Source organism: Gavialis gangeticus, unplaced genomic scaffold (genome assembly GCF_001723915.1).
Source record: "Gavialis gangeticus isolate Ggan-Ray unplaced genomic scaffold, GavGan_comp1, whole genome shotgun sequence".
NCBI classification, from domain to species: domain Eukaryota; kingdom Metazoa; phylum Chordata; order Crocodylia; family Gavialidae; genus Gavialis; species Gavialis gangeticus.
Window position 1 is genome coordinate 6,520,962 of NW_017729001.1, and position 13,587 is coordinate 6,534,548.

Sequence of the window (13,587 nt, forward strand, 5' to 3'; positions counted from 1 at the left end):
TCCCTTAGTCTGCAGACCTAAGGGGTCTCTTAGGCATAATTTAGACCCACCCCTCAATAAGTCTCCCACGCCAGTCAAAAAGGAGAACTTTATTGATTACAAGGGGTAGGGTAAACTAGGGTACAGGATTGAGCAATATCTTAGAAATCCTAAAGAGCAAAGAGTCTGGCTTTGGTAGCCTTTTTATTATGCATCTGTGTTACTGCCAGCTAAATATCTAATCAGATTGAGTAGCTTACTCACAAGCATCTTCCAAAGGCAGGTGAAGTTTCCCTTTGGAGGTAGGCGGTTCCTAGCTCGTGAGTTTGTGGGGAGAGAGCCAGTTTCAAATGTTAAGGCTTCTCTGTGTCCCCTGCCTGGCTGCTGCGTCACCTCATGGCCGGTGAGACCGCCTCCTTCCCCGTCCTAACTTATATAGCCCCTGTGACCTCATTCACCTGGGCCAGTGGAGGTCAGCCCCAGTTGGCTGTCAGCCAACCAGTTTGAAATGCATCACCTGTTACCGGGCAGATTCCAGCTCCCCAGGTAGATGCCCCTCACCCAGGTACCAATCACGTAAGCAGAGGGAGCAGGTTTCCTCCCTCCCTCAAGAATGCAGCCAGCTCAAGTTCCCTAAAGAGAGAGGCTGAGGGTGTGGTCCCCTGTGTGCTGGGCCCATCCTAATTGAATGGTCACAGCACAGAGATTTAAATCATAGTGTCAGTGTCACAGGGCAGAGATTTTTGGGGAGAAACCAAGGTGGCTTTTTGCCACACTCCCGCCTCATGCATCTTGGCCAGCGCCCTTGCCAGCCTGGGGCTTGCACCCTGGGGAGCCTGGAGCTTCCCCTGGCTGCTGCAGGGGGCAGAACGGTGCAGAAGCAGTCCTGGAGTAAGCTGCTTCTGTCAGGCTCAGTTTGCTCCTGACCCAGGTGAATGTTTAGACATGTGTCCAGATGCAATTCAATGCACCTGAATTTTCTGCGCAGAAAATTCAGGAGCATTAATTGTGTGTAAATGCACCCACTGTGTAGGAACAAATCATGCAGCTCATAGGCACAAAAAGGGTTGGCATCAGTGCCAGATTGAAGATAAGGCATTGCAGGTGCAGTACACAAAAACTCATGATGCCATGGTTTGGGTGCTTGACGGGTGACATGCCCTTACTAACAAGAAGCTGTGCATGTTGGCTAGTGAGGACTCCCTGGTGCTATGTTTTGTCTCTCTCTGTGGAGTGTACATGTTTGATGAGAGCAGTGTCATAGCTCTGAGGGACTTTGAGGAGGTTCCAGACCAAACCCCTTGCCTAGATGCAATACAGAAGGGACAGGAGCATCCTAGGGAGTTCCTCCTCCTGAACCAAGAACCATGGAGCAAGAGATGCACTAGCTCTTGAGACACAACAGCTTGGATGGCACTGACTTTGTGGAGGACCAAGCCAACCAACCTGCCAGAATCATACTTGTCTACGCCACCATCCTCACAGCTGACCATCCTGCCATCATCGTACCATAACATCCTAACATCATCCGTCACGATCCCCCTATCTCTATCACTCCGGACCACCCTGCCCTCATCCTCATACCTACACAGAGGGAACACCGTTGAACCCATTGGTGAGTAATGGGACACTCACTCTGACAGCATCACTAACCCCCTTCCCTCCCTCAAAATGGCTAAAGTCACCACAAAGCTTGTTTTGAGAAAGCCCTGGGGCATGGCTGGGTCATAGTTGTCTACTGTCAGGTCTCTGATTTCTGGTAAGGCCAAACCTTGGGAAGATGGGGGGGCCTTATACTTGCCAGAGTAGAGGGTAGAGTGGTCACAGTCAGCCTTTGAGGTGTGATTGTCTCTGAGGCTATGAGGACTGTGGAGTGCTAGCAGATCCCATCGTGGTCTGCTGAAGAGTGGGGAGGGCAGCTGATTGTAGGTCTCAGGCAGATTTGTGGATTCACACCTCTCCATTCCATCCCTTTCATGAACCACAGAGGTGACTGCCCTGTGTCTGCTGGAGGTGGGAAACATAGTGGAATTACTCTGGAAATTTCTCCTATGACATTAGGAGACTGCTGTTTTAGGGCTTTCAGTCAGTTCTCAGGTAATTCTGTTGCTGCATGTGATTAAACACTCCATTCTTTTTTGCAACATAGGGGTTAACATTGCAGTGCAACTTATTTTTCCTCCAGCCCCAGAGTCCCTTCCCTTGTGTTTCTACCACTTCTTTGAGGACAGGCTGACCCTGAGATTCCTTCCAACCCTATGATTTCACTCCCACAGTAGCTGTCTGCAGACTGGACTGACCCTGCCAGCCTTTCCCTAATTCCTCTTTTGTTCCTCTCCCAGGGCAGCTGCTTGCAAACAGGAACACCGTAACCTTCCCTTGCCCAGCTTCCTCTTCCCTCTGACTGTCCTTTCTTGCCTCAGTGTCATCCCACATTTGTGGGATTGAATATGGTATGCTTCTATGAAGGTTTGACAGAACCATCACAAACCCCTTAGCCATTCTTTCCCAGCCTCCTGTGGTTCTTTCCCTCCCATGATCACTGGCCATTGAAACAAGGATTCATGTTCCTGACATACAGCAATTTCTCCATGCCTCCTTGACTTGTAGCCCATGGCCCCTGAGAACCTCACAGGGCACAGAATCAAGCGTGCAAAACACACAGATCTTTTGGCCAAACAATTGTGTGTTTTTGCTGGTGCAAAAGCAAAGCAGCTGCTTTGAGTAAGGAGAAAACATTTAAAAAAGGGCAGTGCTTGCTCCAGAGACTGTAGACAGCCTTGCCATTCACCTCTTCCTGCCCTGACATTTGGCTTGCCCTGCCACTTGGCTGTCTCCAAAAATGTTAACTATGCATAAATCAGAAGCAGCCAATTACCTGACCAATTACCCAACTGCCCTCTTCACAGAAAGTAAGCAGCAGTGGGCCAGTGCATGACACACTTCTTTGTGGTCAGTTCACTTAGTCACCAAGTCCTCATCATTTTCCCAGGGAAAGGTTGCAAGCTACAGCTTGAGAAGGTCACCAGGGAGGCAGGGGGAGGGGCATGGTGCAGCAGCCTCTTGAGAACTGCAGTGATCACAGCATGTGTGGTGCAAGGTTGGTGATCCAGGTTCTAACACAAGCATTTCCATGCAGTTTCACTGGGGGAGGACTACAGTTGCAGAGAGGGCCAGCTTTGGAGGAAAGACCTTGTGGAGAGTGAACCAAGGTATCTTGGAGGGCAATTCCCTGCAAGTAATGAATCATCTCTGAGGGCAGCAGGGGGTTGAGGGTAAACTGGTGAACTCTGCATTCCAGGAAGGAGTCAATAGAGCACTGTATGATAACCCAGTCCTCCAGGGAAAAGCACATGTACCTTCTTGGGAGGTGATCATGCTGCTTTGGTTCTACATTGAAAGGCAAACCCTTTCACTCCTGAGAGCCCCTATAATTCACTGCCTTTCCAAGAGACAAGCTTATGAGGCAGGACCATCTCCTGCAGCATAGAACAGTGTAGGTAGTAGGGGCCTCCAGCAGACACAGCATATCCTGCTTCGCACTTGGGACATAGACAAAGGTCATGCCTGCAAACTGGGGAGACTGTTGGGAACATCGGGATTTGGTGGCCAATCATGGTCTCTATCCATCTCTCAAGCACATCACCTGGAAATTCCAGGGAAATGTCTCATAGCAACCCCAGAGAGGGATGCCTTCCTTAACTTGACTCCACACCCCAAGGTCATCCCATCCTGGGAGTTACCCAGACAGAAGCCTAAGGACTTATTATACTTATCATCTCAAGACCTTGTAGCAAGTGTGAGGAAACTCCTGATATGGAGTTAAGAACCCTTTTGTTGGGGGAGAGGGGTCATTATTTATCAACAAATCACATGACTTTTACAACAGCTCTGTCTATATATTATCATTCTAGGTTCCAAGCCTATAGCCATGGAAGCTCCTGGACACACTGCTATTTAGGATGCAAGGACACAGACTGAGACTGCAGTTCAAAGAGTAGCAAGGAGGATGAGTAGGAAGAAGTGGAAGGAAGAAATAAGAAGAGAGCTTTGGCAGCAGAGGACTGGCTTGCAGGAGTGGAGTACCACCAATATGGGTGTGGGATCTCTCAAGCCAGGCACTTGGCTATCTTCCAAGCATGGTGGAATAGTGCAACCAGCATGAGGCTGTTGGCATGATAAGGCACACTCTGGACATGCAAATGGAGAATCTCTACAAGGAGAGGGAGACAAAGAAGTCCCTTATAACTACTCGCAACTGGGAGGCTCCACTTTTTCCCTCTATGCCCATGTTGAACCCACTCGTCGCAGAACTATGCACCACCAACTCCTGTATCCTCATCTTGGGCTGTTTCTTACCATAGTCTCAGACCCCTTCACCCCCTACTCTGGGGAAGACTTCATGGCCCAGACAGCTCCTGCTTCCCCTATTTCTTTGCCTTGTAGTCACAGTATCCACCATCCCATGCCCAGACCTTTCTCCTGCTGTCTTGACCATACCAAACCTTGGTGCTTGAGGACTTTTCCAGCTCTCTTCTCTATCTTTTCTATCCCATCCTCTTTTATCTGGCTTTACTAAACACCCCATTGGTCCTCTGCATTGTGAGGCCACAAAGTCTCCAACACAGGAAGGAACACCTGGACAGTTTTATTCCTGGAGGACTCCAGGTGTGGGATCAGGAGCAGCATCTCTTGACCTTGCAGGGTCTCAGTTAGTTCTTCTCATTGGAAAGCAGCATAGTGTGGGACTCCACCCCTTTGATCCCTTCACACAAAGAGTTGTGTGCTGTCCTGTCACTCACTCCCAAGGACCTCTCCCTGTTCTCAGAGACTGAGTAAGCCCACATTGGGAGGGCAAGACTGCTTGTTGATCACTTCTAGGAAGCACTCCACCATCCTTTTCCCTTCCTCCATTGCAAGTAACCACCTCCTCCCACCCTACCCTGTTTACAAAGCAGTTTGTTTCAAGAGCACAGTACATAGTGTTTGAATGTTGAATAAAAGGTTCTTTTTGGTTCAGTAAAGGAGAAGTCCTCTGCAGTCCTTTGTTTGGGGTTGACACATAAGTGCCTTCCTCTCATCCAGCTTGAAAACACCCCGATGATCATGATACTTCACAGGCTTAGTGTTTGGGGGCTGGTACCAGCTGGAGAGCCTCTGGACCTCTAGCGTCCAAGCTGTCAGGAAGTTCTTGCCCCTCTTAAGGTGTTCAAAGATGCTTCACAGTTATCCAGCAACTGCTCAGCTGGTAATTGAACAGCTCTTTCCTGGCAGTGAAGTGACCAGTATAGGGTTTCATGAGCCATGGGAGGAGCTGGTAGGCCAGAATCTGGGCAGCGGATGGGGTGCAGTCACCCTGGTATGCTGGGAGTGCCAAGAGCAGATGCTACGTGTATCATCAGGGGCACTAAGCTAGGGATCCTGAAGTCGTTGATGTTGTGAATCTTGCTTGCCCACCTGGTGGTTAGGTGGGTAAACCATTCATGACACCCTGAAGCAAGATGGAGAAATAATCCTTGCAACTATAATATATTGAAGCCTCAGTGACCTGGACAGAGGATGGGAATGTGGGTGCAATCAGTGGCCCTAATACAGTTTGGTGACTCCATCTGAGCAAACCCAGCTACCACCTCCTGCAGGTTGGAAAGGCAGAGGAAGCATGACACTAGCACCTTCTAAATGGTGCAGTGCACCTCCAGCTGTGAGCTTGCTAATGCTAAAAATGTTGGCAACAAACCAGAGGCTGTCAGGAGATGCCAGCTTCCCAATGATAATTGCCAACTGTTTGTCCATGGTCATGGGCATCCTCTTGTTAGTGGCTTACCTCAAATGATGGGACCAGCTTATGGCTTTTGCAGTGCATTTTTCAAGCCCTGTGGTGACTGGCTAGTGGCAATGGGAGCTGGATGGTGAGGCAGCAGTTAGAAGAAGATCATCTAGCCATTGGATAAGGCAGGAGTGCGATTCAGCAGCTGTAATTGTCACTAAGCTGCCCTCTTCAGGATCTGCTCTGCTCACCGTACATGGAGAGGGGGCTAGAAAAGGTGCCCTAAACATAGTTTGTCTACCTTCTTCCTGACTGGATAACCGCCTCCAGTGGGAGCGCCTTTATTGTGATCAAAATCAACAAAGACACACAATCAATTTTGGGACCTAGAACATCAGGATCCTCATGGACAATCCTAATAGTGAATGCCCAGCACACCACACCACAATCATGGCTCAAGAACTCAGGTGACACAACATCAACATTACTGCACTGAGTGAGACCCGGTGAGTGGGACATGGGCAGCTAATAGAACATGGAGGCAGCTATACCTTCTGGAAGGGTAAATAGAAAGGAGAATGCTGACTCCACAGAGTTGGTTTTACCATCAGGAATGAAGTCATAAACAAACTAAATGAGTTACCTATAAGAATTAATGGGTGCCTCATAACTCTTCATCTTAAAGTGGCAGGGAGCCAATATGTCACTGTCATCGGTGCATATACCCTGACTCTTGACACTGTCAGTGAAACCAAGGAGGAATTATATGCCAATCTTGACCAAATTCTTTCTGATGTTCCGAAAGGAGAAAGACTTATTGCTCTCAGTGATTTCAATGCCAGAGTCAGAAGGGATTCAAACCTCTGGAACAGAACTTTTGGCAAGGAAGGAGTAGGAAAGGTCAACTTCAGCAGCATCCTCCCCTTGACCAAATGTACAGAACATGGACTCACGGTCACCAACACCCTATTCCACCAGAAAAACATGCACAAACCATTATGGCAATACCCGTGATCTAAGCATTGGCACCTGATTGACTATGTGATTGTTCATGCCTGGGGTCACAAACATGTCCTTATCACTAGAGCTATCCTAGGAGCTGATGATTGCTGGACCAATCACCAACTCATTTTCTCAGTATAGTCACTCAGACTGGCTCCCAAATGACAGCTGCAGCAGAAGTAATGCCGACAGAAGATCAGTGTCGAAGGACTCAAGGACCCAATCAAGCGAGACCTCTTCCATCAGCACCTCAATGAAAAACTGGTAAATTCCAATCAACAACAGTTGAAAAATGTCAGCGGCACTTAGGATGCTTTCAAGTATGCTGTAATCAGTGCATGGAAAAAGACACTTGGATTCTTTACCAAGAAACATCAAGATTGATTTGATGAGAACGACTAGGAGATCCAAGGGTTGGTTAACTGCAAACACAAGGTGTTTTGTGTTTGGCAGAATTATGTCAACTCCAAAAAAAAAAGAAATTGAATCTCCAGCAAGCCAAGGCAGAGGTCCAAAGGAGGACCCACGATGTGAAGAACAGATGGTGGGAAGACAAGGTGAAGGAAATTCAACACCTCACTGACATCTATGAGAGGCACAGGTTTTTCTATGCCACCAATGCCGCCATCTGTAGTTCAATCACTCAGGGACCAACCCCCTTGAGACCTAAGGAGGGAGGAAACCTAATCAAGGAAAGGGGAGCCATCAATGCCAGTTGGAAGGAGTATTTTGAAGACCTTCTCAACCAGGACTGTTTGTTGCTGCCGGAACTCAACTAGCCGCTCTCGCGCTGCTCTCGCTCGGGTGATTGATGTTACACACCTCTTGGACTTGCGCCTCTGCCTGAGCTGGTGACTTCTGCCTGAATCCTTGACCCCGTGCTCACCTGTCACGACTTGATGACCTCAATGTCCGGGGCCGTTCATCAGGCATGCTCGTTGGCCCTAAGGTTCCTCCTGGCGGTTATTCTCGGGGCTCTGCCACCCCTACACCCTGGCATCACGCCTCCTGTGTAGTGGCAACAAGCTGGTCGGTGTCTTGCTCCTAGGACCCCCTACCGGGTCCTGCTTGGGCCCCTCCCAACACTATCTGGCCCACAGAGTGGGTCGGCTACCCTCCTGTACCCCTTGGGCCTGGGGTAGAACCAAAATCAACAAGAAAGGAAAAGGAAGCCCAAAACACAAAACTGGGCTTACTGCCCCTTTAACTACCCTCCCGCATTTCATCGGGACACTGGCTGCCTCATCCCCTTAGGCACCCAGTTCCCTGCCTACTCTAAGGCACCTCCCGATCCAGCGGCAATGTTCCCTCCAGTGGCAATTCTCCCTGGACTCCTCACCGTCCCTCTCCCTTGGGTCAGATCTCTCTCAGAGTGCCTTCTGCCATCCCTCTGTGGTGATCCTGGCGTCCAACTGCCGCCTTGTCTGCAGCATCGCCGAGATGCTCCTCTTCCTCCTCCTCACTTCTGTCCTGGCCGTTCCTGCTCTCCGGGTCCTGTGCCTGCGCTCGTCTCTGCTGCAGGGACCTCAGCAGCAGCACTCTCCCTCCTCCTGCTGGCTCTGCAGTGTGCGCCGTCATTTTTAGCTGAGCCGGCCAGCTGCAGCTGTATAAACAGGCGGCTGACGAGCCACGCGGGTTCTGTGTTCTGCCCTCCACGTGCTGTTTTCCTAGTTGCCGGTGAGTATTCTTGTGTCCCAGGACACTGTTGTTGATGAGAGTGTTCTCAACTCCATCCTGCAGCACCCTGTCAGAGACAATCTTGGAATCCCTCCATCCCTTGATAAGGTGAGGAAAGCCACTAAGTAGATGAAGAATAACAAGGCATCTGGAGCTGATGGAATCCCCACTGAAATCTTCAGGCAAGGGGGAGAGAAGCTCACGTCACAGCTCCATGCCGTCATATTAATGATGAGGAATGATGAGGAAATCCTAGGTGACCTCAGGGAGACCATGATTGTGACAGTCTTCAAGAAAGGAGACAAGTCCAACTGTGGAAGCTACAGAGGGATCGCCTTGCTGTTCACCACAGGAAAGATCATTGTGAGAACCCTCCTGAACCATCTCCTTTCACTTGCTGAAGAGCTCCACCCAGAATTTCAGTGTGGGTTTAGGGCATCAAGAGGCACAACTGACATGATCTTCATAGCTCACTTACTGCAGGTAAATAGCATAACATGCCAGGAATAACATAAACCTCTCTACGTATCCTTCTTTGACCTCATGAAAGCCTTTGACTGTGTTAGCCAAGAAGCACTGTGGGGGATACCAACCAAAAGTAATCATCATAACTAAGACTACCCTGACCTCAATCACTGAGTTCCAGTACTCTCATGATGTAGTCTGTGCTCATTCAGAAGCAGACCTTCAGGCAATTGTCAACATGTTTACCAAGGTATTCTCTGCTCCCACTGGGAATGCAGTGCACATGGAACTTGGGCAACCTCCTGAGATTAAACTGATCAGCCCTGCAGTGGCAGGAAGCATGGAGTCAATTATCCACAAAGCTCTGGGAAGAAATCACGGCCCAGAGGCTGAGAGACATTCTGGGATGCCTCCTTGCAAAACCTCTGGCTACGGAGTAGCACCAGAGCAACAGCTCTAGCACTTTATGAAGTTCTTCATCAAGGATGGGGCCTGAATGTGTATATAGTACTGAATTAGACATTCATATTAGGGCAGGATTTGTAGTGCTTCATGTGCATGTCTTTCCATATGCTTAGGTTTCTCAAAGGGCTTCAGAGATTTCATAGACAGTAGGGCTGGAAGGGACCTTGGAAGGTCATCAGGTCCAGCCCCCTGCCCCAGGGGCATGATGTCAGCAGGGGTCATAGGATCCCAGCAAGACAGAGATCCAAATTTCTCTTGAAGGCGTTCAAAGTAGGTGCTTGAATCACCTCTAGCGGCAGTCTATTCCAGGCCTTGGGAGCTCAGACAGTAAAGAATTTCTTCCTTACATTTAGCCTGAAATGGTCACGGAGGAGTTTGTGACAATTTGATCTTGTCACCTCTTGGGGCGCTCCGGTGAACAGAAGTTCCCTCGTATCCTGGTGAGCACCCCGATAAACTTATAGGTGGCCACCAGATCACCCCTGAGCCTGCGCTTTTCTAGGCTGAAGAGACCCATAGCTCTCAGCTTCTCATCATACAGTCTGTTTTCCTGACCTCTGATCATGTGTGTGGCTCTCCTCTGGGCTCTTTCGAGTTTCTCCATATCCTTTTTGAATTGTGGAGCCCAAAACTGGATGCAGTAGTCCAGCAACGGCCTCACCAAGGCCGAGCACAATGGGAGAATGACATCCTGGCATTTGCTCGAGAAGCATCTATGGATGCAGGCTAGCATTTTGCTTGCTTTACTAGCCACAGCACCACATTGAAGGCTCATGTTTATCTTGTGGTCAGTCATGACCCCCAAGTCCTTTTCGTCCGTAGTGCTAGCCAGTGTAGCGCTGCCGAGCCTATAAGCGTGCTGCGGGTTTTTCTTCCCGAGGTGGAGAAACTTGCATTTTTCAATGTTAAACGTCATCAGGTTCCCGTCCGCGCATTTTCTGAGACTGTCATGGTCAGCCTGGATCGCCCTCCAGTCTTCAGGTATGGATGCTTTACCCCAAAGTTCGGTGTCATCAGTGAACTTGGCCAATCCTCTTCTGACACCAATATCCACATCATTAATGAAGATACTGAATAGTGTTGGCCCAAGGAAAGAGCCTTGGGGGACCCCACTGGTCACAGGGCACCACGATGATTGATTTCCATCAACCACCACCCTCTGGGTCCAACCATGGAGCCAATTCCGCAGCCAGTGGATCGTGGTGAAGCCAAGGCCGCACTTGGACAGTTTTGCCAAAAGATGATCATGGGATACCAGATCGAAGGCTTTTTTCAAGTCGAGATATGACATCAATCTCTTCTCCCTTGTCCAGGTGATAGGTCACCTGGTCGTAAAAGGAAATAAGATTGGTCAAGCAAGACCTACCCGCAACAGACCCATGCTAGCTATCCCTCAGGATGTTGCCATTGGCCAGTCTGTTAAGAATGGCCTCTTTGATAATCTTTTCTAAGACTTTCCCTGGGATAGAGGTCAGGCTGATGGGCCTGTAGTTTGCCAGATCCACTTTCCTCCCTTTCTTAAAGATAGGCACCACATTGGCCTTCTAATCTTCGGGTACTACACCAAAGCACCAGGACCTCTTGAAGATCCATGCCGGGGCGGAGCTATGATGCTTCCCAGCTCCTTGAGTACCCTGGGGTGTAAACTGTCAGGGCCAGCTGACTTGAAGGTGTCCAGCCTCTCAAGGTGTTCCTTCACAAGGTCAGCGTTGATGGAGGGCAAGGAATCCCCCTCACCCAGGCGTTCCCGTCCTGTAATGGGGAGGGGCGTCCCATGGGACTGGTGAACACCGATGCAAAGTACCCATTTAGTAAGTTGGCTTTTTCCTGGGCATCGGTTGTCAGTTGTCCATCTGGTTTAGCAGGGGTCCAATGTTGCCCTTGCTTTTCCCCTGGCTCCCCACATATCTAAAAAAGGTCTTTTTATTGTCCTTGATACCTGTAGCTAGCTGGAGTTCTGTCACAGCCTTGGCTTTCCTGATTTGCTCCCTGCAGGTCTGGACCAGTTCAGAGTATTCCTCCTTGGAGGTGGATCCAGTCCTCCAACCTTCGTAGGTCTTTCTTTTTAGACGCAGGAGGTCCACTAGTTCCCTGTAGAGCCAAAGGGGCTGCTGTGCCCTTTTGCTGCCTTTACTTCAAGATGGAACAGACTTTGCTTTTGCATCCAGGATTGCTCCCTTGACGAGCAACCACTCTTCCTGTACTCCCCTCCCCTTTGGATCATGGTCCCTGAGGGCCTTGCCAACAAGCCTCTTGAGCTCGTCAAAGTCAGCTTTCCTGAAGTTGAAGACTTCTGTATTGCTGACTGACTTGCCAGCTTTACGGTGGATGGTGAAGGTGATCAGCTCATGGTTGCTGTCACCCAGCTTCCCTTTGATCATTAGGTCACTGATTAAGTCATCCCCCATTGCCAGTACCAGGTCGAGCAGTGCTTTACCTCTCATTGGCGCATAGACTTCTTGTGTCAGATACAACTCATCCACACATGAGAGAAAGCTTTGTGACCGCTCAGATTTGGCCGAGCACTCTTCCCACAAGATGTCAGGGTAGTTGAAGTCTCCCATGACAGCCATGCACTGGGAGTGTGCAGCCTCAGCCAATTCCCTTGTGAACTCCTGGTCAAGCTCTTGATCCTGAGTAGGAGGTCTGTAATAGACTCCCACCATTGTGTCCTCTATGCCATGTTCCCCACGGATTTTAAGCCAGAGGGTCTCCAATTCTCCCTCCTGGGTGCCAATGTCAGCTTGCAGGGACACATAGCTTTCCTTGACACAGAGAGCTATGCCCCCGCCCCTTTTGTCCACTCGATCTCTCCTGTAAAGGGTATAGCTGTCTAACACTGACAGTAAGAGCTGACTGACAGTAACAGCTCTCCACTCTACTGATGCACCAGGAATCAAAGCAGAATGGTTCTTACAGTGACACAGAGCCTGCTGTTCTTGAGCTCAGTGGAAAAGCTGTTTTTGGTTTCAGTGGCAGAAGGTACATGCCATAAAGAAGGGAGAGGGGAACTTCACAAACAAGTCAGCCAGGGCTGCATACCTGTGGTTAAAGTCTGTTCTTGCTGGCAGGATGGGGGAAGGCACACGGTGTCTGCCTGCATGTGATTTTGAGCACAGAAGGGGTTATGGGACCCCTTGTACTTGTGAACGTGTCTGCACTGTGGGCATCATTTGCCCTTCCCAGCAGGTTTTGACCAGTACTTCATTCTGAGCTGACAGTTGGATCCTGCTTGTTTATTTGCTGCGGCTCCACCCAAGCTCTGCATGGTCCAGAGCAGCCCCCACAGTGGAGGTACTCACTGCCAACAAGGTGATCCTGGAGGAATCCATTGCCAAACTGCGGCAGGTATGATGGCTCCTGATTCAATAAGTAGGGATGAAAACCAAAATAGCACGTACAAAAGGGATGGGCCCAGAAGGAAGTTGAAGTTGGGGTTGGGCCAAGAAGGAAGGGAACACAACTTCCTGAAACTAACACTAATTATTTATAGGCACGTCTTGCATACAGTTCGGCTGTGTCTACATGAGACGTTTACTGTGGATTTGATTAATTAGCTCTACAGGAAACATTTCAGTGTCTTCACATGCAGGGCAATTGGGCTGGAGTAAACTAATTAATTCTGCAGCAGGATAGTACTTGCAAATATAAATACTATCCTTCTGCGGAGATTTTCACTCTGCAGCAGTGCACATGGAGATGCTGACATGGCTCGTTGGGGCACAAGGGTGCTCCAGTGTGGGGGGCTGCCTGCTGGCTAGTCCCACACTGGAGCACCCTTGTGTCCCAGCCAACCCCTCTAGAGCACATTGTGCCAGGGGAGAGCAGCCCTAGGCTGGCAGGCTGACTCCTGGGAACCTCTACCAGATAGGGCTGCTCCGACCCGGCTCAATGTACTGTGGTCCTGGGTGCATGTTCCAACGGTGATCCCAGGAGCAATACATTGGAGCAATAAACTCTGGAGTTTATTGCTTTGCATTAATTGCATGTGTAGACATGCCCCGCCCCCCCGTAGCACCTGCAGTGAAGCTCTACTCCAGGAATATTAGGAAGGGCAGTGCCCTTACAGGATGCATAGAGGAAGCATGGCAAAATCTAGTTCCTTTAGTACATCTGTAGCAGTGCATTTGAGTGGGGCAATAATTTTGCTTGGTGTGAAGTAACTGACTTTTTAGTGCCTTTCCAGCGATTTTCTCCCCACATTATCATAGAATCATAGAATCAATGAATCG

The 13,587-nt window shown here is 49.5% G+C and overlaps 1 protein-coding gene across 1 annotated transcript in view; it reads left to right on the top strand.

Moving 5' to 3' along the window:
- LOC109290319 overlaps window positions 1-12,865 on the top strand; it is a 52,816-nt gene extending 39,951 nt beyond the window's left edge. Inside the window, exon 8 of the mRNA XM_019506763.1 lies at window positions 12,605-12,865. Within this exon, the coding sequence (XP_019362308.1) occupies window positions 12,605-12,709 (105 nt within the window). The 3' untranslated portion in view covers window positions 12,710-12,865. The remainder of the gene's footprint in view (window positions 1-12,604) is intronic.
- Window positions 12,866-13,587: the final 722 nt, after the last annotated feature.